Below are 23,958 nucleotides of genomic sequence, written 5' to 3'. Positions count from 1 at the left end.
AAACACGATTTCAAGCGTAAAAAAGGATCATCCTTGTAGGCGCTCTCCAGAAAGAGGAAAATCCGGGCCCTTGCCAACTTCCCTTTATTCCCTGCGCCACTATCTTAACTTTTGTGCCCAATCCGTTCTATCCACTCTACTGGCAAGTCTGAGTACCATGCGTACGATCGTACCAGCAAATACCGCTGCAGCAGTCGCTCGGGTTTCTGCACTCATCTGATCAACCAGTTGCAGTCAGTATCGAGACCAGAAAGGAATAGGTATGGAGTTGAAAGGATGGACTCACAGTAGTTTGGAAGACAAGCTCTCGGCTCCAATGCGTCCGCTGCCTCGTTCGCTGGAGCAGCAATCGCGGAGGCGAGGAAGAGGGCAAAGACTGAGAATGTGAAACGCATGCTGGATAATGGTTCTGGGGCTTGAGTAAAATTTTTTCTGTTGTATTTGAGCTGGAGAATTTGATGAGGAGATGGCTTGATTAGGAGGGGGATCACAGGTGGCTTTTAAATAAGTTTTGGAAGCCATCGTAGTTCAGAAAAGGTGATGGTGATCACCATGGAACTCCAGCTCTCTACACCAGCAGGTACTACATGACGTTGTCTCACTGGCGCGAATTTGTGTTCCGGGTGGTACTCAACACGAGGGCTGAGGTAGGCATTGCCATATCTGGTGCCAGCATTCTGGGGCGTCCTTGGCGTGTAGGATCTCTGTCCATCCACCCGGTAGAATAACGCCAGTTTTCTGTTTTCTCGTTGTTGAATGCAACGAGGAAACCAGCCAGCGGGCCGACCCGAGATCATGGATCATGGGAGCACTGAGGGATCCTACAGCCAAGGCTCACGGAGTTTTTTTTTCTGTGTATCAGACGTTCCGGGTAAAGCCCCACCCCGTGTATCAATCAACTACCATATTCTACTCTCCTGTCGTGGTATGGCGCATGACAATTCCGACGTCTCTGTCCCTGAAAATTGCACTGACCTTAAGCTATGATACCTACATGTGAATGCTGAAATCTCTGTCAATCTAACTGCTTTGCTTTTGGCGAGGCTGCTTTCTGTGAAACATTTCCTGAACTCGGAGTGACAGCTTGGTTGCACAGCAGGCTCACGTCAGATTCCCCAAACCGCTTCAGACCACATTTTCCCGGTCCATTACTCATTGTTACTCAATGGGGTGCCCGCTGCACTCGGGCCCCGTCACATGAAGCACTCTGCATGGGCGGTACAGGCGGTGTGCCTGAAAGTAGCCGCGCCGTCGGGTCTGTCACACATCATCCACTGGTCTACAGCAATCCGATCACCGAGGAGATTCAATTTCATAGAAGGATTATTACTTGAGTTACAAATAAGTAATTTGGATTGCTGTGGGCATGGGCAAAATGAAATAGTGTTGAAAGCGAGTCTTGATGGAGTTTCGTAGAGTCGTATAATCAACGCGAAAATGGGAGGTACATTTGCATACTGTAGTGAACAGAATAGCGATTGGGATATAACATATATAGATGCACAATCGGAAATCTGACTGGGAGCAGTCGGAGGAGACCCAGGAAAAATTCAAAGTATGGCATAATTATCATATTCCACCCGTCTATATGCTCATACTCCAAAGAGAGTCATCGACGTCCATGTTTAACTTAAAGAAATCGGAGCCCTTTTCCAGGACCGGGTCGACTGGGATTTGGGCCTCAGGGAAGCCGGAACCTATAGTGAGGCCATCAGGACCAAACATGTCATCAAAACCATGGACTTGATCTGATGTTTGCACTTTGTCCATCATATCATCAATCCCGAAGAAGGCGCTGTCCGATGCAGTGTCGAGAGCAGCCAAATTGAAATCATTCAAATTGCCAACGGATCCGCTCCGCGAGGGAAGCGCAGAACTCGCCACAGACCCTTTTCGCGATGCATGCGGCGGGCTGCAGACTGATGACCTAAAGATCTCGAGCAAGTCGACGCACCAGGTCATGCGGGCGTAAAGGAGTGCGCAGAAAACGCGGGGGAAGTTCGGGTTCACGAGATCGCCGACGGCCTGCACGGCTGAGGAGAGGAGGTTTACTTGCGATAATCGCTCTGGGGTGGGGTTGTAGAGAATGTTGTGGTAGACTTCGAGGAAAGGTAAGGCGGGGTATTGTTGGAAAATTCTGCAGGATGTGTGAGATAACTGAGATCATGCACTATAGGCAAGGGTGTGGCTTACCTCGCTAAGAAAGCAATGCTACCGGATCTGGGTTGGGCTTTGTGGATATTCGTGATGACTCTCAGAGCGGTCTGTGCTGATTCCAAGCACTTCTGCCGGCTGGCGGCAGAATCGATGCATCGGTGGATCAGAAGCGAGCTCATGGCGAAGCAGAAACTCAGCTCCGCTCTGAAGAAGATATAAGACCCGTCGGATTCTGGCTTCTCCAACAAGTCGCTGTGCCGCCGGCACCAAGACTTGAGCGCCGACCGCAACTCCCACACCTGCTGATCCACGTCCCGTCGTCTTCGTTTCTTGACTTGAGGAGAATATAGAAGCAGGTAGATTTTCTCCCAGACCACCATGAGACTGTTCATGGCAAACAGGTAGCGGGATTCCGGGGTGTCTATTTCCGAGTTGGTCATGGGTATGTCGGTATCGAAGCTGTAGAGGTCACAGGGTTGCCCCTTGAGGAAACATCGTTGCTTATCCAGCCGGTAAAGCGTCCAGTACAGCATCCGCCGTTCTTCGGAAGAAGCCCCGACAATGCTTTTGTGGGCCTGGGCCCTGTGGAGCCCAGTGGATCGAAGGATTTGAAACACCCTGGGCAGCATCTGGGAGAAAAAGCAACCTTCGAAGCAATCTCGGCCAACCAGAGCCTGGTCATGTGGGTCAGTTTCTTTATTTCCGAGCTATAGCGGCAACAAGACTCACGAGTGTGGCAAGGGCCTGGATGTTCACAAATCGAGGACTGGAGAGGCGTTCGAGGCTGTAGAACGCTCTGCAAGTATTTCTCAGAAATGACTGGAGTAAGTCATGCTCGATGCCCTGGAAATCTCCTAGAGCGTTGTGAGTGAGTCGGGCACTGTGGCACATGGCCAAAAGAATTATGTTGTTGAAAGAAAGGCTCCAGGCTTCGCGATCTGGGTCTGGGTCTAGTGGGGGCATCGAATATCTTAGTTCCACGGCTTCTCGTAGGCTGGACTCTTCGAAAATTGGGTTGTAAACGTTGATCTCTGACAGAAAAATGTCGAGGGCTGAGAGAAGGAAACTTTTCGGGGGTAGTGCGATCGGCCTGCCGTTCGCTCCGTTCATGGCTATCATGGTGGAAAAGGGCCTGTGGCATTCATCCACGGTGGGAAAGGCTTCATACGCGCATTGGAGATCAGGCAGCAAGGCAGGCCGCTCGCTGACAAATCGCAGCAGAGGAGATGTCCCGCCGTCTTGGTTGTCGGCCCGCAGCAGCTGTTCCACGCGCTCCCTGGCCGATTTGAACTGGGAATGCGCAGAGGTTTCCCCAAAAAACTGTTCGCACCCGCAGCATGCATTTCCCTGGTGGATGAACTCTGCAGGGTCATCGCCGATGGTGTCGGCTTCTTCCATCTGACACTCCTCGAGAAAATTGCGCAGCGTCTCTCTGCCAGACACGGAGGAGGAGCGGGAGCCGCTTCTCGACGAGCGCGAGCTCGAGCTGGGCTGGCTGATGGTCACCAGCTGGTGCGAGAGATTTCCGATGGCAGTTTCGATGGATTCCAGGCGTGACGTAACCGACGAGAAGTCGCTGAGCCTGATAATCCTTCCATTAGCACCAGCCCCACGGACGTGCGTTACCCACTACCCACAGCTGCTTGATATGATTGACCCGTTTCGACTGGTTGGTGAAGCCGCAGCACACGCCAGATTTGCTGCAGTTGGAGCACTCGGGACGTCGTCGATCGCAACGCACTTTCCTGGCCCTGCATTGGTCACAGGCAGGGTTGGTCGAGGGCTCAGAAGGCCTGTCGGCTCGCTCTTCGGTGTCGGACATGTTTGGTGGGTGTGGGTGTTCACTCCTTCTGGCAGGAACACTCCGCCGCCTTTTGCTGTTTAAGAACGGACGCCCGCCGACCTGCCCTACCGCGACGTTGCATGTGCTGCTCCATGGCGACGGCGAGTCCAGAGATGGCGGTCGAAGCTGAGGAGCCAGTCCTATTGGCCACAGACCCGTTTCGGCACCGCGCTTGCCTCTATCCTCGGCGCACAGTTTCAAGGCAGTCGGCCTCGCTGGATGAATGGGAGGCCGGAAGGCTGCCAGCCGGGCTTGTGAGTCAGGCTCCGCTTCTGTGTCCAGTGGCTGCCCACTTCGCAATGAGTCGCGCTGCCCCTCCTCCCCCAATTGTCACTTGTGTGCGAGTGTCTAGGCCCCCAGCGCCACGAATACGGAGCGCTTTCCGCTGGTCCGACCGATAGCTGTGGAGTTTCCGGTGGCGAAGTGGGGCTGAAGATACGCGTCGTATCGTGGAGTTGAGACCCTTGGTTGCCCGAAGCGGTAGTGACCGCGAATATCCGGGTGGGTGTTCATCCACAAAACGAGAAACTCGGGAGGTGTAGGGCCACTTTACGGCCACCGTGAGGAGAAGCAAGTGGTATCCTCACGAGTAATGATAGATTGAGATCGGTTGTGGTGCTACACGGTTATCAGATCAACCAGAACTACGCGGTCGGAGTTGCAGGCCGCCGACTTGTTATCGCCGACATGTTATCTCGATCTCCGTGTGCGCGGGGTGCAACGGGGGATCGGGGGATGAAGATTCAATAATGGGCGGACAATTGACCGGCCCACTATTGGACTGGAAAAGGGTATGTAGTTGCGAAAAAACATTACGCGAGGCGGCACGGCTGTCCCGAAGCCGTTGCAATTGCTTGTACCGCACAAGCTTTAGCGCCGCTAGCCGCTTATCTTGACCTCATGGTACGCCTGAGTATATGAATCCCGCTCATCGCACCTCCAGATGCTGCAATACGCTACGCACATCTCTTTGAAAGCCATCCCATTGGAACGATTCGATCCGGTGATAAGCAGCTCCCTTGGCAGAAGGGTGGCAAGATGGTGGACCAATGGCGTGCTTCGTATTCGACACGTATAATCAACCGCACGCGTGGCTGCCGGGCCGTTCCGAGCCGCAGAAGCTTTCTTCAACCTTGGCCAGACGCTGATGCGTGCAGCTTCGCGTATCTTCGAGATGACACGGTCATTGTTTGGTTTTAAAAACGCCGCATCCGACCATGTACTCGAGAGCGAACCCGAGCGCAAAGATAAGCCGCATGTCTTTTCTGAGACACTTGCAGCGGGGCAAAGGGGTTCGGCATAAACCCCCACCTCTGAGAGGACAAAATCAGGGCCGAAGAATTGCCGATCTCGATTATCGACGGCACACGAGTCGTGCTGCCGCAGAGGATTGGCGCTGGAAGGAGCAGAAAAGGCAAATGGGACGCCACTGCGGTCATTCCGCAGTCATGCTATCTTTCATCAAATGAAGACCTCCGCTATGCATCACAGATCTGGCTACACGGGCGATATCTATTGAACATCGACTCCTTGTACTTTAATTGAAACTAGACGGAACAGGAGATTGTACGCAGGATGAAGTGTTTGCTAATCTTAAACGAACGAGCAAGGCGCTTCCAGTGCCAACGGTACAGCTACAACCGCACCACCCCACTCCGACACACCAATAAACAGATCATCACTTCACTTAGCTGCAGCCAGCGCCTGTTTGCGGGACACGCTTGCCGGATCGAAATATGGCTTCTCGCCGATCGAAGTTGCACGCCAGCCAATGCGATCCCCTTGACCGTGGTGGTCTTGAGTGGCTGCGTGCAGGACAGATCGGTTGTCCCATATCACTGCATGAAGAAAACGCGTCAGCGGTAGCAATAAATGGTGTAGTGAGTCATGTAAGACAATGGAAAGATAGCGCCCTGAAGAAACAGAAAGAAACACCACAGGGAAAAAAAGGGCAAGGCTTACCAATATCTCCAGGGTTCTCCCATCGGACACGTATCTGGAGATCGTGGTTCTCCGTGATCAGACGCTGGATCTTCTCGAGAAGCTGCTTGCTCTCAATCTCGGTTACGCCTTCAATGCGCTCAGCGAAAAGCACGCCCGAGTATAGCGCCTTCCAGCCGGTAACGGGGTTCGTGCGCACAAGAGGCTGGGTCACGGATGCCGGGTCAGTAAGAGTGCCGAGCACGCGAGAAGCCTGAAGAAACCAACTTACATGCGAGTTCTCAAACTCATACCCCACATTGCCGGGCGCGCCGCGGGGGTGTGGATACGGCTTGCCCGAGGCCTTGACGGCCTTGGACAGGCTGGCGCTGTGGTAGTGGATCTTGAGCCCCTCGAACATCTTCTGGAACGGGGGCGACAGCCGGTCGTACAGCTCGTAGCTGGAGGCGAACATGGTGTCGCCGCCGGTGGGCGGGATGGACGTCATGCGCAGCGTCGTGTAGTCGGGCGGGTTCGTCTCGAAGCACGCGTCGACGTGCCACTCGTCGGCCGCCGTCTGCCGCGGCATGCCCTCCTCGAACGTCCAGTGCGTCGACTGCTGCACCTTGGCGTCCAGCTTGGCGCAGTCCGGGTCGTCGCCGCGCGCCAGCGACATCGGGTGCTTCCACAGATCGCACTCGGCGGGTTTGCCCGAGAGCAGGCCCAGGCGGCGGGCCAGCTGCTTCTGCAGCTCTGGGTCCATGTCCGTTTGGGCACGGAATGCTACAACGCCGCGCTGACTAACTGTGGTGTCAGTGTGTAAGCGTCGCCGATCCCAATGCAGTTGTGGGTGTGAGCGATTTACTGAAGATGGCTAGATCCCGGAGTTTGGCATCGGAGTCTGGCCCGGTGATCCACTCCTTGAGGTTTTCGCCCAGGATCTCAGTTCCCAACAGGGGCGTGACATGCCTCATCTTGACACCATCCAGGGTGCCAGACGACTTCAGCGGCTCCTTGATGTAGGTCGAGTGCATGATTGCTGAATGAGGATGAAGCTTGTTGAATGATATTCAAAGACTTGATTGATGGAGACCTGTAGTCAGTGTAGTGAGAGTTTTTCATTCTTTTAAGCATATCAAAAAGGTAGACTTCCAAGACGTGAACGCCCTTCGGCGCCCGATGGTGAAGCTGTGAAAGAAGCCTTCTCCAGACATGTCAGGTTACAGACAGCTGACCCTTCGGTTCTCGGGCGCCGATACCCGTAACATCCCCTCATCATCTATAAGCCGAAATCGGGGAGTTACAAACCACGCGGAGATTCGGATGGCCGTTGTCTCATGGAGAGAGAGCAATTCTTCAGCGAACGCGGAAGTGAAGTTGCTTTCACGTTGAGAGTACCTGTCGTTCACTTTCCTACCATTTCGTAGCGGAGTGCAAGGTATCAAACACGAATTTTCAGTTTCCACATCTAAAGTAATACAAGGCATATACTGACTTACATGTGGCAACAGGAGTTTCGAAGGATTTTAGTCCTTAGCTCGCAGGTGGTCGCATTATATATACTCAAATCTACTTTCAAGTTTGAAAGTGTTGGTTGCAAAATTCAGATTGGGAAATACGGGTGCTAGTATTGAAGCGGACATCTGACTTCCCACACTGTTTGAATTTTTTTTTGTTGATTGAACCAGTCTTGGACTGTCTGTAGTCCAAAAACGCAGTAGATATTCCATAGCAAAAGCCAAAGAGTATCTAACATCAATCTCAATTTTTGTATCCGTACCATAAACCTCTCCAACTGTTCCTCTCTGAACTTACTCTACAATGGCCCCTTCATATTGGGCAGATCTATTCCAGCATTGACACTGCCTCAGCCCCCACCACAACAACAATCCACAATCCCACTACCAGCACACTCGCTGACCTGACAACCCCTCTAAACCCCATCACAATCACAATCACAACCCCACCTCCCCCGACGCATACGGACTCCTCGCCCTCAACCCAGGGCCCCAAACCCACAACACCACCGGCGCCGCCACCCCGACCACACCCGCCACGCCGGCAATCAGCGTGCTCGCCCAGCCGTACCCCAGCGCGCGGTACAGCGCGGGCGCCACCTCGGGAAACACGAAGCCGCCGGCGGAGCGCAGCAGGGTCAGCGAGCCCATGGCGGAAGCCGCATACACGGGGTAGCAGTCGATGACGTAGGCCTGGATGCACTGGTAGCCGACGATGATGCCGGTGGAGAACAGTGTGACGCCGAGGTTGGGGAGGAGGAAGTATAGGCGGAACTGGGCGGACCAGCCGTAGAGGAGCTGGCCAACGGGCAGGAGGAGGGCGACGGCGAGCATCAGGGGCGCGCGGAACTCGGGGCGGCCGGTTTGGTTGTTGCGGCGTTTGAGGCGGGCGTAGATCTGTGCGGGAGGGGGTTAGTTGATGGGGGGTAGAGAAGAAGACGAGGGGATGGAGGAGTGGGAAAATGGCGGGTAGATGATGGGGGGATTGAGGATGGGGATGGGGATGGGGATGGGGATGGGGACGGGTGGTTTATCTCACCTTGTCGTTGATGCGCCCGCCCACCTGCGACCCGAACGTCAGGCCAGCGGCGATGAAGGCGTAGTTCAGCGACGCCTTGCGCGGCGGCATGCCGTAGCGCTCCTCCCACAGCGTCTCGAAGGTGGCGATGGTCAGCTGGTTCAGGCCGAACAGGAAGCCCATCAGCAGCGCGACCGTCTGGATGATGGGCTGCGTGCCGAGCATGACGAAGGGCCGCTTGAGCTCGCCCTTGAGCGACGACAGCGTCTTGCCCTTGGCTTCTTCAACCTCATCGTCTTCGCCAATGAAAAATCCCTTCGCGCGCAGATGCTGCTTCTTCCAGCGGAGAAGTACGGGTGGGAAGGTCTCGAGCAGCAGGAAGTAGCCCAGGACCAGCATTATGAACGCAAAGGTGGACGCGCTGAAGAAGATCCACCGCCATGACAGCTTTTCAACGATGTAGCCTGCGGCGATGGGGCCGATGGCGGGCCCGGCGAGGGGGCCGAGGGCGTAGATGGATAGGGAGAGTCCTCGCTCTTCTTTGTGCCAGAGATCGCTTAGCACGCCAGCGCCGATCTGTAATGGGAAGTGTCAGTTGTGGGCTGGATTAAGCATTGAAGGAATATACGTACAGACATGGGGCCACTGCCGCAGAGCCCAGAGATAAAGCGCAAGAACATGAAGTGTGACTTGTTTGAGACACATCCGCAAAGAGTATTTGTGATCAAGAAGAGCGTGTGTCCAGTGTTCAGCAGCAGTCGCCTGCCGTACACCTCGGAGAGCGGGGCAACGAGGATGGGTCCAATGCCCCATCCCAGCAAGAAGACGGACATGACCAGTTGCACTTCACCGTCACCACTGATGTTGAGGTCGTGAGAAATTTGGGTGAATGCGGGCACCACCATTGCTGCAGTGGCCGGGATGATGAGGCCGTAGCAAGACACAACTATGGCCACCGCCCACTTCTTCTCCGTATGCCATGCTTTCGGATCTTCTTTGCCCACCAGCGTGAGGGGATCTGCCTGAAAAGTTGTCAGTGAGCTATCTCAGAGCAGTAACATGCGTACAGGCGTTTCTTACCACGTAGCTCTGGCTTTCAAGGAGCCTCGTGCGTTCATTAGGAGTTACAGCCGTCATTGTCAGAAAGTGCTTCAATGCTTGGCTAAGGGTCAGAGACGTGCCACAAAAGGAGCATTTGTCCTGCCGTTTAAAGCAGCATATTTGCGTTTGTCAACAGATTGGAAATTGAAACGTCAAAGTTGCCCAATTCGGCACTCGGCGTCCGGGAGGCGACGACGAGTCATGGTCACGGTTCCTTGTGGCCGGACGGGCCTCGGTCGCCTTCGCCCATCAGATTGCGGCTCTTGTCAATGAGGGACTCGGGTTGTTCGTAATAGTGTCGATGCAATTGGTGGCCCAGCCTGACTGCATTGGCTGATTCCGAGATTTTCGGTTACCAAGACTCCACTCAGTGAAGCACAGTCAAGTGGAGAATGCATTGCGGCAAGCGAGTTTTCCGTTCAATGGAGATTAATTGCTCAACACCGTGTATGCATTATTCTACTGATTCCCTGCTAATACAGCGCCGGCCCATGCAACCCCAGCCTAATCCTCGCCACACCCCCCTTCCCAACCGCCCACAACTCATCCAACTCCGGCCCGGCCCACGCGATATTAATCACCGTAAAATTCGTCTGCACCAGCACCACCGGCTCTCCTTCCGGTGACAACACAATCACGCCACCCCCCGTCCCCGCAACGACGTACCCATCCTCAGACACCTTGATCCCGTCCGGCACCATCTGCATGCTCTGGTAGAACGGCCGCTTGTTGCCGAGCACCTTCCGCACGGGGTCGACGTCGTACGCGTAGATGGACCTCTTGCCCGTGCTGTTGTACTGGATGGGCGGCGCTGGTGAGACGGCGGCGTCGATGACGGTCTCGCCGGCGCCCGTGTCTGTCAGGTACAAGGTGCGGCCGTCGGGCGAGAACTGCGCGCCGTTCGGCTCGCGCAGAGTGTCTTCGACGACCGTGACGAGCCCCGTCGCGGGGTCGAAGCGGTAGGTGGCCGGGTTGAGCTGCGGGGCGGCGGCGTTGAGGCGGACGGCGCGGCCGTAGTCTGTTGCTTGCTTGTTAGCTGGGAATTGACATTGGGCTTTGGGGGCTGAGAGGGATGCTTACCGTTGTCGGTGAACCAGATATGGCCGTCGGCATCGATGTCAAAGTCGTCAGCGCCGTTGAAGTAGTAGCCGTAGTAGTTGTTGAGCAGGGCGCGGGACTCGCCCGAGGTGGCGTTGAGGGTGTAGATGCCGGGGCGGTAGCTGTGACCACCAAAGTCGTCGCCGCCGAGGGTGGAGAAGTAGATGAGGCCTTTGCGGTAGCGGGCTCCCGTGGCGCCGTAGATGGGCGGGTTCGCCGTCTTCTCGCGCAGCACGGGCGGGTCCGCGTTCAGGTCGACGGCCAGCTGCGCGAGGAAACGGTGCTCCAGCCGCGCGAAGTACAGCTCGTTCGTCTCGGGCGAGTAGACGGGGGCTTCGTGCGAGAGGAGGCCCTTTGTGGTGAAGACGAAGTCGACGGCCGGCGCGGGCCCGAGCACGTGGCTGCCACGGCTTTCGTCCCAGACGACGAAGTCGGCGTCCTGCACGTGGCGGAAGCTGGGCTCGTGCGGCATGTTGGTGGAGCGGAAGGTGTCGGCGTGGGCGAGGTCGTTGGTGACGGGCCGCTCCCAGTCGCCTCGGATCACGGCGCCTCGATTGCGGATGCAGACGATGGCGGGGAACGAGTAGCCGCCGCTGCATGGTGCCGCGAGCGGGCTCTCATCGAGCTCGAGGGGAACCTGCTGGGATGCTGCCAGAAGCGCAGCGGAGGCGAGCAGTGGAACAGCCAGGGGACGCATGGTTAACGACAACAACAACAACGGGCGCGAGATGGGCGGCGGACGAGGCCGCGGCAGCAGAAAGGCGACGCCAGCATCTTTGAGAAAGTTGTTGTCGCGGCTCGGCGGCCGACACGCGAGACGGCGACACTTAAGAGCGGTGACAGAGGAGGACAGGGGGCCGGACCGGAACAGAAGCCAGAGAGACGCGCAAACAAGCCAAGATGAAGCACCAGCTGGAGACCGAGGTCGAGGGCGATGGCACGACGGAGCAGCTGGCGCGCTGGATCGCGGGGCTGAAGGCTGACGACGTGCCACCGCGGGTGCTGGACCGGGCCAAGCACCTGATCCTCGACGGCATCGGCTGCGGTCTGGTCGGTGCGCGCGTGCCGTGGTCGGACAAGATGCTGCATGCCGTGAGCGCCTACGAGCCCGACGGGCCGTGCAGCGTCATCGGCACCACCAAGGTACTCCCTTTTTCTCACCATAAGTTTTCCTGCTGACATGCAACACCCAGCGCTTCGGCCCTCTCGCCGCCGCAATCCTCAATGGCTCGTTCGTCCAGGCCACCGAGCTCGACGACTACCACAGCGGCGCGCCGCTGCACTCGGCCAGCATCGTGGTCCCTGCGCTGCTGGCCGGCGCCGAGTCGATCAACGCCGCCGGCGCCCGCGTCACTGGCCGGGATCTGCTCTTGGCTGCTGTGGCCGGCTTTGAAACCGGCCCGCGAGCCGGCCTGGCCCTTTACGGCCCGGACATGCTGACCCGCGGATGGCACTCCGGGCCAATTTTCGGTAGAAGATGCCGAAGTCTGTGCTTTCGCGACAATGATTCTGACTGTGCACAGGTTGTCCCGCTGCTGCAGCGGCCTGTTCTCGCTTGTTTGGCCTCGGTGTGCGCGAGACCGAGAGCGCATTGGGAATTGCCTGCACCCAAGCTGGCGCTCTGATGAGTGCACAGTACGAGGGCATGATCAAGCGCGCTCAGCATGCCTTTGCTGCTCGTAATGGCCTGTTCGGCGCCTTATTGGCTCGCGGCGGCTACGAGGGTATGCGCAAGGTCTTTGAACGCCCCTATGGTGGCTTTCTGGCCATGTTCAGCGCCGGTAACGAACGCAATCCACCATGGAAAATCCACGAGGTACGTCTTCGCCGCGTGATGAATATTCCGGCACGTAAAGCTAAATGATCACCTCTATTCAGGTTGTTGCTGGCTTGGGAGAGACCTGGCACACTGAGCTGATCCGCATCAAACTCTACGCCTGCGTCGGCGGCAGCCACGGCCAAATTGAGGTTCTCGAAAAGCTGCAGAACCAATACCCAGACCGCTTCACGCTAGACAAGCTACACAACATCAAGAAGATCGACACGTACCTCAGCCACGCCATTTACGCTCACGATGGCTGGGTTCCTGAATCCCGTCCTCTAACCGAGACCGGCGGCCAGATGAATGCTGCTGTACGTAAACACCTGCATTCTCACTGATTCGAAACAAACTGACATTCCAAAATAGTACATCGGAGCCGTCCAGCTCACCGACCGCCAAGTTCTCCTCGAGCAGTTCAGCGCGGCAAAACTTGACGATGACCTGGTCTGGGAGTTGATTGGCAAGACCGAGTGCTTCCACGATCCCGAGTTCGATAAGCCCAACCAAGTGGCCGGCTGCCGTGTCAGGATTACGTTTGACGATGGTTTCACCGTTGAGGAGTCGACGCCCTGGCCCAAGGGCTACGACCCTCCCATCTCCAACGAGGACATCCGCACCAAGTGGCGCAAGCTGGCTTCCTCCGTCACTGATTCTGACCGCATGCAGAAGATTGAGGACCTCATTCTCGGCTTGGATACTGCTGATGAAACTGCTATTTCTAAGCTCGGCGAGTTGTTGTCTCTGCCAGTTAAAAATTCGATGGCATGAGCACAACCATTCAGTTGTTTCATTTTGCCATTGAAGATATTTCATGCTTGAAGCCCGCCGATTTCACCTCTTCTTTCCAATTTCTTCTTAGAATAGAGATACATTTTCAGTAGGATGAATCTTTTGGGAACAGCAGCAGTGAATCAATCCTGTAGATACCACGCATAGAAGAATAAATTCGTGTACTCTTACCATTCGATTGCTGAAGTCCAGATTACATATTCCAGCATCACTGTTGGATTTCGTAATACAGTAGCATCCTGCACTTGCATCACCGAGCACTTATTTCGTTCAGTGTTTCCTCTCCTCACAATGCTTGCTGTCGATTTACACTGATCATAAATGGAATACACAAACTTTGACAGCTTTTCAGTGTACAGATTACATCACTTCGAGAATACTGGAAAACATTCGTCCAATTAAGGTTCATGCTACAGCCTCTAAGGTCTTGAATTCTCTCAACCACTGTCTTTTTTTTGTTCGACTCGCCAGGAAGTTCTTCGTCATTGTTTTCTATCTACTGAGAGTGTCATCACACACAAAGTACCACAGTACCTCATGGCAACTCCCAAGCACTCCAAGGCACTCCCAAGGAGCACCATTACTCCGTTTCGAATTTCCACCTTTTACGTTTCCAACCTTTTCAGTTCTTATTCTCCGCCGTCTTGGACTTCAAGCGGATCTGATGACCGAACTTGTAGAACAGAACAGGAATAGGAATCATTGCAATCGCCAGGAACGCCAGCAAACTGCTCGCCCAATCAACGCCCAGACGATGATACATAGCCGGACCAAACAACGGGAAACCCGCGCCAAAAAACGACCTCACAAACGTATTCGCGCCAATCGCGCTATTCGCCGTGCTCATGTACGTGTCGATGATGTAGTTGAAGCACTGCACAAACACCATATACATCCCCATCGCCACGGGGACACTCCCCACAATCTGCCCCGCCCAGTGGATATCCGGCCTCGACGTCCACCCGAAGATGAACAGCCCCACGGGGATCAGACAGCCGCCGGCGAACATCAGCGTCAGCCGGTTCTCGGGCACGACGACGCCGCCGTTGGCGCGCACCTTGGCGACGAAGCGCGTGCGCGTGTGGGCGATGACGACGCCCGCGCCGAGCAGCACGCCGACCGACATGCCCAGGTAGGCCAGCCCGCTGACGCCGAGCGCCCAGTGCCGCACCTCGCGGAAGGCGATGGGGTACGAGACGAAGATCAGGTAGAGGATGCCGTAGACGAAGGCTTGGTAGATGGTGATGAGGAGGAGGATGGGTTCGGTGATGAGCATCCCTGTGTTTTGGTTAGCTTCGCGGTCAGAGTGGATGGTGGTGATGGTGGCGCGCCACGTACTGAACGACCGCATCAGGTAAATCTGCACAATAGCCTTCGGCCCCACCGCCTGGCCATCATATAGCGAATGCGCCTTCACATTCCCCGTCTCCCTCCTCACCCTCTCCGCCTTCCGCCTCAACAGCGTCGGCGCGTGCGTCTCGGGCAACCCCACCGCGCACAGCACCGTCACCGCCCCGCCGAAGATGCACATCAACCAGTGGTTCCACCGCCACCCGAGGTAGCTCGCGGCGACGAAGTTCCCCATGACGGGCGCGACGATGGGGCTGCCGAAGATGGTCCCGATGCACGCGGCCATGGCCACGCCGCGCTGCACCGGGTTCCAGATGTCGACCAGCCCGCCGCCGACGATGGACAAAGGCGCCGCGCCGAAGACGCCCGACAGGAAGCGGCCGATGAGCGCTGTTTGGATGTTTTGCGCGAGCGCCACCGGGATGCAGAAGATGGTGAAGAGGAGCATGCCGAAGGTCGTGGGCCATTTGCGGCCGACGCGCTCGGAGATGGGGCCCCAGCAGGGGGGGCCGATGGTGTAGCCCTGTTGTTGGAGAAGCGTTGGTGAGATGATGGCTCTTCCATTGGCTATGGTGGCTGTAGGGCGGGGTGGATGGGTGGATTGGTGGGTCTTAAGGGGGGGGAAGAAGGAATGCTAATTGCTCACCACAAGGAAGAGGCTGATGCCAAGCGTGATGACGATGGTGCTGGCGCCGAACTCCTCGGCCATGAGCGTCGAGCCGCTGCTGTAGATGCTGCTCGCGATGCACGTCGCCAGGTTGCCCGCCACCCAGATGAAGGTGATGAACAGCTTCCGCGCGAACGAGAAGTTCTGCGGGTTGTGCGGGTCGCTCTCCCCGTCCCACGTCACCAGCGGTCCATCGTCGAGCGCTGCCTCCTCCGTCTTGGAGTAGTCGGTGGATGGCGCCGCGCTTGACTCCAGGTCCTTGCCGGTTGGGCTCTGTTCTGACGACATTGCTCAGAAGTGGGTGGTAAGTCACTCGAAACACAAAAGGATTCAACAAGGGATTGGACGAAGCATCGAGGATCCGGAGCTTGGTTTCCCTTGGCTCTTTTTCTTTTCGGGCGGAGCACTGTCGCTTTAGGAAATGCAGCCTACGTTCGCTGATAAATCACGGCGCCAGGGCAGGCCCTTACCTGGCGGCTGCCATGTCACTTTGAGCGGCGCGATGGGCGCGACGCCCCCTTGGCCGTGCAGTGAAACGCGTCCAATCATGGCCGAAACGCGGCCCAGGGTGCTATCGGCTGGCCGCTCCACCCTGATAACCGGCGTGTGGCGGCGCAGTAGTGTTCCTGCTGCGGCGTTCGGCTGCCGATGCCCGACCATGACACGCACACCCGATGATCGACGCAGCGAACCGTCGAATTGGAGATCTCTGCTTCCAGTGTCTTCGACAAATCCATTCGACCGGAATATTGACTACTGAACGCTCGAAACGTGGTGTTTCTGTATCCCTACGGGTGTGACGAAATGCAATTAATCCCATAAAAAAAACAAGAAGAGCAAAAATAGGCAGTCGCTGCGAAATGAAAGACCTCATCCCCCCAATAACCGTATATGTTTCGTGACACGATCCACCTCATTCCTCGCAAAGCGGTGTAAGAACTGACACTGCCGCCTGCAACGACTACTTGTCCTCCCCACAGCACCACCACCACCAGTCTGCTGCCCCAGCCGATCCTCCTCCTCCCGCTGCCGCGCTTTGGCCTGCAGCCGGTCCAGCAGCGCCGTTATCTTCCTGACGTCGATCAGGATCATCTGACACTTCAACGCCAGCTGGTCCTCGACGTTGACGACGTACGACCCGAACTGCACCGACGACGCGCAGCACGGCATGTACAGCGCTTCGTGGTACGTCGTGATGAGCTTGTTGAGGCAGAAGTAGACGGTGAAGTCGAACGACGGGTGGTGCGCCGCGTCGCACTCGATGACCGTCCGCACCACGCTCAGCAGCGCCCGGTTGAGCCGCAGCACGTGGTCCAGCGTCTTGCCCTCGACGGGGCTTTGCTGCAGGTCGCGCAGCGTGCGGTTGAGCACGTCGAGGCAGCTGGATGAGGATTGGAACGGCGAGCAGCCGTGCTTGTTGTTGTTGTGGCCGTCTGCTATGTGCGCGGCTCGTGGTGTTTCCAGGACTGGGGCTGGCGCCAGTATGTTGGTTGGTGGCTCCTGTGCTGCGGCGTCGGGATGATGTTGCAGCTGCGTGGCGGGCGATCCGAAGAAGCCAAAGTCCACCGGAGAGAAGGACGGCTCGAAGTCAGCGAACTGGGAGAAGTCGAACATGGAGATTTCAGATGGCATGCGCTCGTCTGGACTGCTCGCCAGAGTGCCGGCGTCCGTCCCGGATGTGCGCGGTGTGTGAGCATCGTGGGTTATTGACGATTGAGGTGTTTGAAACTCCTCTGGCGGAGTTGGGTACGGCTCGATCTGCGGCGGCGGTGGCTGCTTGGGAGTCCGTTTCCTCGGCATTGATAGGCTCCGCTGGCAGGTGAAGTTGCGCGCTGTGCACCGGACACAGTCCTGGTGGTCCTCCTCGTAGATGCACCGCGTTTTGGCGTGGTGACACCGATCACAGGATGCTCTCAATCGCCGAGTGCCCTTCTTTCCCCCCTTGACCATGCTGCGTGAAGGTTCCATCAGCTTCCAAATTAGAGTGGTCATGGTGAGTTCGAATAGTACCCTTTCTTCGGCCTGAGGATTTGTGATGCGGGGGGCCTCGCTTAGGTGTGGACTATCAAGAGCTTGAGTGGGCCCGGCAACTGCAAGGGGTTTGAGAAAGCTGCTAGAATAATGAACCAGTGAAGAGCCTCTATCGTACATGATGGCGTCGGATCACGCTGCCCGAGCTCATTTGTTAGGCGAAGACCTCGGCGGCCGAGACCCGAAGCGGCATTGAGCGGATGGGTGCTTTCCAGGAAGATGGTGTCGGCGTATTTTGATTAGGGTGGACTGAAACATGTTAACACCTCTTTCCTATTTTCTTCTTCGGAGTTGATAGGATGTAGTTCTAATCAGCGGATGTTTGACTCAGAGTACTAAAGAGAGATTCTTGTGCGGTGACTCTTGGCTCTACAATATCAACAATTTTATCAATCTTGTATTTTCGCTGGTGAAGAGTTCTTGATTTCCCTGGAGTTCGTGTTTGAGAAGTGACTTCAATAATACCTTTTTTTTTCGAGACTGTACGGATCTAGTCCGGGATGGTCCGACACTAAAAATAGTGCCAGTTGCTGCTAAATCTTGAAAGATCACCTTTCCATCTTAATGTATTTTCGAGCAAGTCATAAGCAGCGAGAGACAAGTTGCATCGCTTTTACTTGGGGCAATTACCAAATCCACCTCTTTTTCGCCGAAAAAAACCCAAATAAACCCACCCGTATATAAATACACTTCTTTTAAAGTCTTTTTATAAAAGCCGCTAATATTCTTTAATAACCTTCTCTATTAGGAGTTATTCCTCGAAGAAGATACAGAAACAAAATTAGGGTTATCTAAAAGTATTACTAGACTGGCGAATTCAAACTGATGATGACGACCTAGATGTTACGGCACAGCCTCTACAGGGTTAGAGAACATCGGAATAAGGAAAGAAGTGGGGTGCACTCGTACGGCGTGAAAAGGACCCACGTGGGTCACGTGGCCCACGTGACGCCAAGAAGGTGCTCTGTCTGCTCTCACCCTCGGTGGCCCGAGCCACCACAGAGCAGTCAGATCAAACAAACCTACCCTCTCTGCTCTGTGGCGAACATTCGCCAAGAACGACAGAGCATACAGAGCAGCATACCAGATTGTATGAACCTTTCCTACATGTATATAAACCACACCCCTTAGATAGCTTTGACCTTCGTGGTCAACTTCAACAATAGAATTTGGACTCTATTGGTAACAAGGCCTTCGCACATGCAGTGCTCCGTCGCGTCTTACTCACTACGTTCCCAATCCTCATCTTGTACCCACTCAAGGAAAACCCTTAGACAGGTTTCCACCCTCTTTGGTGTTTGGATCCTTAGAGGCAGAGGCCCGCCGTTACACTAGACCGGAAGGGTAAGCTTCTAATTTCGGGTTATTAGCGTGACGAGTGCCGGGCGAAGGAGAAACTTAGCATACGCAACGGCAGGCGCACCCACTGGACGGGCGATGGTGCAAGGTGGACTATTGTAGGGGAGGGCCGGAAGGTCGCTGACTTCTGCGGACGGCGACGAGGGCATCTTGGTCTGGTCGACGCATCTCTCCGAGCACGCGATGGAGACGGCCGTCTACTACGCCGCGTGGGCGCTCCCGCTGGCTAGGTACGCGAGCCCGGTGGTGTCGGGAGAGGAGAGAACCAGGATCAAGACTTTCGCTTCGGAGCATGCATCACCCTGGCATGTGAGGGTTGTATATGTTCGTAGCGAGTAGGTCTGAATCTTCACGATGGAATGGAGGGCAGAGCGAGATGGCTGATCACGGGACGGGGGGACCGTACTTGCTCCGAGTGCCGTAGAGGGGGCTGTAGGAAATAGATGACGCAAAAGCAGCCGTGCAGCGCAAGATATGTATATATTTATAGATAGAGAGAGAGAAAAATAAAAGTCATTAGATGTCCTATAACAAGGATCAATTGAGGAATCGGGAGCGATGAGCGCGCAAAGTTCGTGGGCCAAAAACTACCAGAAAACGCTCGCCTTCCTGCTCACCAATATTTTGTCCGCCACAGTTGATTTGTTAGCCTGTCATTTCTCTCCCTCCCAGCGCTAAAGAGCTAGAGATTCCTTATTCCTGTATTATTCGGCTGATGGCCTGGCTGAGGCAGTATTTGTCCGCGGCTATTCTGTGTCAGGCTTGTGGACACGCAAGTTCGGACACCCGCTGGCAACGAAATAGTCGCTTAGGGCGGGGCACAAGATCTCGTTGCCGGCGACTGTCCGGACTTCATTTACGGCTTCGGGCGAACTTCGGACAAGCTCAAGAAAAGAAGCAGAACCGCCGTAGTTTTCCGAAAGGAACCGAGCTATCCCGGGCCATTGCCCCAGCGTCATGAAGGAGCAGATGGAGGTCCCGAGACCCCTAAGAAGATGGTATCCGAGTCCCTAGTCATCTGTATAGGTCGGCCTCGGCCTCGGCCTCGATCTCGGCTGGAGATCCACTTTGACACACTTACGACCGAAGGCGATTATAGTGACTCGGGTGTTAATTAGCCGTAGAAGCTTAGAAATCATCATGTCCCTGAGCAATTGTTGCTATCTTCGGATGATTAGATTCCGGGCGGTCCGCTGCACCTGCTTCACCGGATGACTCCTCTCCCGTGCAGCTACTATCGTATTGTGACCCTATAGAGGCCGGGACTACCATCGATTATAGATATAGGTGAAGTCCAAATTAGGGCGGGATGAGCTGCAATGATCGGTGGTTGGGCGAGCTATCCGAGCAAGCGATGGTAAGCCTGCAGCGTCTGATCTGACAAGGCAAAAAAGCTCTTTAGAAATTCGATTGCTGTAACCAAGCGATTAGTACGGAGCCTCTGACCCGGTATCCCCGCATTTTGTAGTATCTCATCGACTGTTGGTTGGCCGCCTAAAATTGGACTGAAACAAGCCGAATACCGTTCCGGTGCAGGTTGCACCAAAACACGTACTTATATAGGTCAGCAGCACTTCCTATGTTTGATGCGATATATTCACTACTTCATCCTGCACTCTAGTCACCATGGCGACCTCGTATACAGCAGCTGTTGTTATCGGAACACTCTTAGCTTATGTTGTTTGGCGCCTGCTCTGGATTGGAAGCCGTCCAGCGGGGATGCCTCCAGGGCCGCCAACCATACCAATTTACGGAAACTACCACCAGGCGCGTCAGCACCATGCCAATAATGCAGAAAGGCGATAGTACTAACGATATGTAGTATCCCCAATGGCACCTCCACCTCAAGTTCGACGAGTGGGCCAAGAAATACGGGCCTCTCGTTACGGTAATGCGCGGTAACCAACCTACCGTTATCGTTAGCGACTCGCAGGCCGCCCGCGATTTGTTCGACAAGATGGGCACCCATACATCGAGTCGTCCGGATGAGTACCTTACAGCGGAGATAGCGTCCAACGGCTATAATATTGGCTTCCAGCAGTCTGGCCCGCGCTGGCGTCAGGGCCGAAAGCTCTACCACTCCATCCTCAATGTCGGAGCCACCCGCCGGTACCTCCCCTACCAGGAGCTCGAGACGGCAAAGCTTGTCTACGACATCCTCCAGAACCCAGCCAGCTGGCGACACCATGTATTCCGCTACAGCAACTCGATCGGCTTGCTACTAACCACCGGCCGCCGCGTGCCAAACGCCGACGACCCCAATATCCAGGAGATTCGCGATAACTTCCACGAGTTTGCTATGATCCAGATTAATGGTGGTTTGCTTGACTACTTTCCTTTACTCAGGAAACTGCCGGATTGGCTCTTCCCGTCGGCGCGGCATGCGCGGCAACATTGTGTCAAGGATGCAAAGATTGCGCTGAAGCATTACCTCCCCGCCAAAGACTCTTCCAACCCAAGGAGCGTTCTACCATCTTTCAATAAGGCCTTGGCGGAAAAGCAAGAGAAAGAAGGGTTTCCTGACATTCAGGGGGCCAGATGGGGCTTGGACCTCCTCACAGTGAGACATGATTTCCCCCGAAAGCTGTCCCCACGCTAATTTGATCAAGGCCGCTACCGACACGACGTCCAACACTCTTGTAAATCTCTTTGCGGTCATGGCCCTCTTCCCCGAAGTCCAACGCAAAGCTCACGAAGGTATCCCGCAAAAACCAACACCACAAACATCCCCAATCGCCCAACACCTCGATTTTCCTTGCTGACATGGCCACTTCAAAAAAAAAAGAGCTCGACCGTGCCATCGGTCCAGATAGGATCCCCACGCACGCCGATTCCACCAGCCTCAGCTACATCCGGCAGGTCGTCCAGGAGCTCCACCGCTGGTCCAGCGTCACGCCCTTCTGCCTCCCGCACGCGACGACTCGCGATCTCACCTACGCTTCCTACACCATCCCGGCCAACACGACCCTCATCATCAACGCCTGGCACATGCACAACGACCCGGCCGTTTACCCTTCCCCGCGCGACTTCAAGCCCGAGCGCTGGGAGGGCCGGCTCAACGCAAACCACAGCCTGGACGAAGAGAGCGTGGGCGCGCGCAACGAGCTCTTCGTGTTTGGCGCCGGCCGCCGCATCTGCCCCGGCCAGCACCTCGCCGAGAAGAACCTGTTCCTGACCGTTTCGAAGATCCTGTGGGCGTGCGAAATCAGCCAGAAAAAGGACGAACGGGGAGTCGACGTCCCGATCGATGCGGACGAATTCGCTCCGGGGGGCGTCATCTCGCTGGCAGAGTATGCGGTTGATATCAAGCCGCGCAGCGAGGGGAGGAATGCCGTCATCAAGGCCGAGTGGGAGGCTGGTCGTGCGGGGTTTCTCGATGAGGAAGAGCAGTGGAAGAAAGTGCCCGAGGGAGTGGAGGAGCTTATGGTTAAAGTGAAGCATTAAAGGGCTAGGAAGCGCTTTGCGCTAATCCTGAGTACTACGGGAGCGTGGATCGTTAATTGTTGTTTTGTACTGTTTACATCTGGCTTCCCTCTATACTCAGTCTCTCTTCACGCACGTCTTTATACAACCTCATGAAATTAAATGGAGGTATACAAAGAGAGCTATAATAGAAGAGGACTACAAGCGCAGGCGGACTGATGATACTGTCTCCAACTCTTCAGTGGTACTGTGTGAGGAAGAGAAAAACAGCCTCGTGCAGGCGTTTGCATTGAAATTCGTAGATACAGAACTCTAAAAGAAAAAAAGAGACATATACACATAAACGAAACCACCCAGCCCAATCCCAGCCAAAAAGCCCATCTACTACAGCACAGAATCTCAAGCAGCAACGACCTCCGCACTCCTCCCCACCAGCCTGCCCAGCACCGGACTCCCCGTCACCCTTCCCACCAACGCCACATACTCCTCATCCAACCCAAACGGCTTCGCCGTCACGTTCGGCACGTACCGGCCCACCAGCTTCGCCGGGTCGACGTCCTCGGCGGCGATGCTGCGCCGCAGGAAGATGCGGTAGGGCTGGACGCCGTGCAGCAGGTGCGACGAGTGGAAGGGCACGTCGATGCCCTTGAGCGGAATCGTCGCGGCGCCGCGCTCGAGGTCGATGGGGCGGGGGAGGGTGGATGCGGTGGCGACGTGGGTGGCGATGAGGGATTGGAGGGCGGGGCGGGAGGAGGGGGTGAAGAGGAGGTGGGAGGAGGCGTCTTTGGTGCGGGAGAGGTGGGTGAGGAGGGTGCTGAGGGCGTGGAGGTTCTCGAGCTAGGGGTTTCGTGTTAGTTTGGTGGATGGGGTGAGAGAGAGGGGGGACGGAGACTAACCTTGCCAGCGCAGACGTACTGCTCGCCTTCGACGTTGAGATTGACGATCTCGAGCAGCGAGCCCGACGTCTCGGCGATCATGCCGACGACTTCTTTCAGCATTTCCTCGTTGAACCCTGGTAGTAGCATCCATGCGTTAGTTTTTCTCCATTAGGATAAGAGAAGCAAAGAGCACTTACACCTCCCCACCCTCCCCGGATTCGCCGCCGCCATCCCGTACTCGGTCCGCCCAAACTCATCCCTCTCCATCGCAACCTGCATCGTCAAGCCCCGGTAAAAAATAACTCTAACCAGCGTCTCGACGGGCAGGAAATCCGCCATGGCGGCCAACGCCCCATACTCGCCCAACGAGTGCCCCGCGAAGGGCGCGCCCTCCTGAACCAGCCCCCGTGCGCGCATGTCGAGGAAAGTGGCCATCTCCTGCAGCAGGATGGCGGGCTGGGCGAACTGGGTCGAGAAGAGCAGGCCGCGGGGCTCGTAGAAGGTGTACGAGGACGAGTCCGGGGTGAGGTCTTTGAGCATGGGTTCGGTGACGGTGGTGCCGTCTGGTAGTACTTTTTCGATGGTCATGGCGAGGTAGTTGGCGCGGATGCGGTGGCCCTTGGGCCCGCCGAAGGAGATGGTGAGGAATTTGGGGTTCGTGCGGACGATGTCGAGGATGGACCAGCCTGCGGGTAGCGTGTCAGTCAGTTAACCATGATCCTAACCACCACCAAAGAGAAAGAACAGAGACTTACCATACGTCTCCCTCAACGCCTTATCCACATCGTCCCACACCCGCCTCGCCACCTCGCTCTCAGCATACAACCCCATCCCCATCCCCACCCCCTGACTCCCCTGCCCCGTAAACACATACGCCGTCCTCACCTGCTCCACCTCCGCCACGCCCTCCAACACCGCCTCCCCCGTCTCCGCATTGCTCGCCGTAACACTCACCACCATCCTCCCCGCCGCCATCGCCGTATGC

General features: G+C 55.9%; 8 protein-coding genes across 8 annotated transcripts; 2 read left to right on the top strand and 6 right to left on the bottom strand.

The window, feature by feature from the left end:
- Positions 1 to 1,584: 1,584 nt before the first annotated feature.
- LTHEOB_568 (Transcriptional regulatory protein) lies at positions 1,585 to 3,979 on the bottom strand (the record flags this gene model as incomplete). The annotated part of the gene is made up of 4 exons (XM_035514851.1): positions 1,585 to 2,137; positions 2,194 to 2,831; positions 2,887 to 3,739; positions 3,795 to 3,979. The coding sequence occupies 4 exons, from the start codon at positions 3,977 to 3,979 to the stop codon at positions 1,585 to 1,587; spliced, it is 2,229 nt and encodes a 742-aa protein (XP_035369327.1).
- A 1,704-nt stretch (positions 3,980 to 5,683) lies between these two features.
- Positions 5,684 to 6,954, bottom strand: LTHEOB_567 (Alpha-ketoglutarate-dependent sulfonate dioxygenase; the record flags this gene model as incomplete). Its single annotated transcript, XM_035514840.1, has 4 exons — positions 5,684 to 5,838; positions 5,963 to 6,146; positions 6,213 to 6,724; positions 6,786 to 6,954. The coding sequence occupies 4 exons, from the start codon at positions 6,952 to 6,954 to the stop codon at positions 5,684 to 5,686; spliced, it is 1,020 nt and encodes a 339-aa protein (XP_035369326.1).
- A 921-nt stretch (positions 6,955 to 7,875) lies between these two features.
- On the bottom strand, positions 7,876 to 11,351 carry LTHEOB_566 (Lactonohydrolase; the record flags this gene model as incomplete). The annotated part of the gene is made up of 6 exons (XM_035514829.1): positions 7,876 to 8,334; positions 8,477 to 9,031; positions 9,088 to 9,477; positions 9,536 to 9,617; positions 10,223 to 10,574; positions 10,637 to 11,351. The coding sequence occupies 6 exons, from the start codon at positions 11,349 to 11,351 to the stop codon at positions 7,876 to 7,878; spliced, it is 2,553 nt and encodes an 850-aa protein (XP_035369325.1).
- Positions 11,352 to 11,554: 203 nt separating this feature from the next.
- On the top strand, positions 11,555 to 13,244 carry LTHEOB_565 (Cis-aconitic acid decarboxylase protein; the record flags this gene model as incomplete). The annotated part of the gene is made up of 5 exons (XM_035514818.1): positions 11,555 to 11,797; positions 11,848 to 12,124; positions 12,178 to 12,470; positions 12,533 to 12,787; positions 12,843 to 13,244. 5 exons carry the CDS (start codon positions 11,555 to 11,557, stop codon positions 13,242 to 13,244), a joined length of 1,470 nt encoding a protein of 489 aa, XP_035369324.1.
- Positions 13,245 to 13,887: 643 nt separating this feature from the next.
- LTHEOB_564 (MFS multidrug transporter) lies at positions 13,888 to 15,570 on the bottom strand (the record flags this gene model as incomplete). Its single annotated transcript, XM_035514807.1, has 3 exons — positions 13,888 to 14,543; positions 14,604 to 15,138; positions 15,262 to 15,570. 3 exons carry the CDS (start codon positions 15,568 to 15,570, stop codon positions 13,888 to 13,890), a joined length of 1,500 nt encoding a protein of 499 aa, XP_035369323.1.
- Positions 15,571 to 16,152: 582 nt separating this feature from the next.
- On the bottom strand, positions 16,153 to 17,082 carry LTHEOB_563 (uncharacterized protein; the record flags this gene model as incomplete). The annotated part of the gene is made up of 1 exon (XM_035514796.1): positions 16,153 to 17,082. The coding sequence occupies one exon, from the start codon at positions 17,080 to 17,082 to the stop codon at positions 16,153 to 16,155; it is 930 nt and encodes a 309-aa protein (XP_035369322.1).
- Positions 17,083 to 20,563: 3,481 nt separating this feature from the next.
- On the top strand, positions 20,564 to 22,116 carry LTHEOB_562 (Cytochrome P450; the record flags this gene model as incomplete). The annotated part of the gene is made up of 3 exons (XM_035514785.1): positions 20,564 to 21,232; positions 21,282 to 21,369; positions 21,482 to 22,116. The coding sequence occupies 3 exons, from the start codon at positions 20,564 to 20,566 to the stop codon at positions 22,114 to 22,116; spliced, it is 1,392 nt and encodes a 463-aa protein (XP_035369321.1).
- Positions 22,117 to 22,494: 378 nt separating this feature from the next.
- Positions 22,495 to 23,948, bottom strand: LTHEOB_561 (Fatty acid synthase subunit protein; the record flags this gene model as incomplete). The annotated part of the gene is made up of 5 exons (XM_035514774.1): positions 22,495 to 22,531; positions 22,580 to 22,932; positions 22,992 to 23,107; positions 23,171 to 23,659; positions 23,729 to 23,948. The coding sequence occupies 5 exons, from the start codon at positions 23,946 to 23,948 to the stop codon at positions 22,495 to 22,497; spliced, it is 1,215 nt and encodes a 404-aa protein (XP_035369320.1).
- Between the last annotated feature and the right edge of the window lie 10 nt (positions 23,949 to 23,958).

The sequence above is a fragment of the Lasiodiplodia theobromae genome (genome assembly GCF_012971845.1).
Source record: "Lasiodiplodia theobromae strain AM2As chromosome Unknown scaffold_2, whole genome shotgun sequence".
In the NCBI taxonomy this organism is placed as follows: Eukaryota; Fungi; Ascomycota; class Dothideomycetes; order Botryosphaeriales; family Botryosphaeriaceae; genus Lasiodiplodia; species Lasiodiplodia theobromae.
This window is presented reverse-complemented; position numbering and strand designations above follow the sequence as displayed.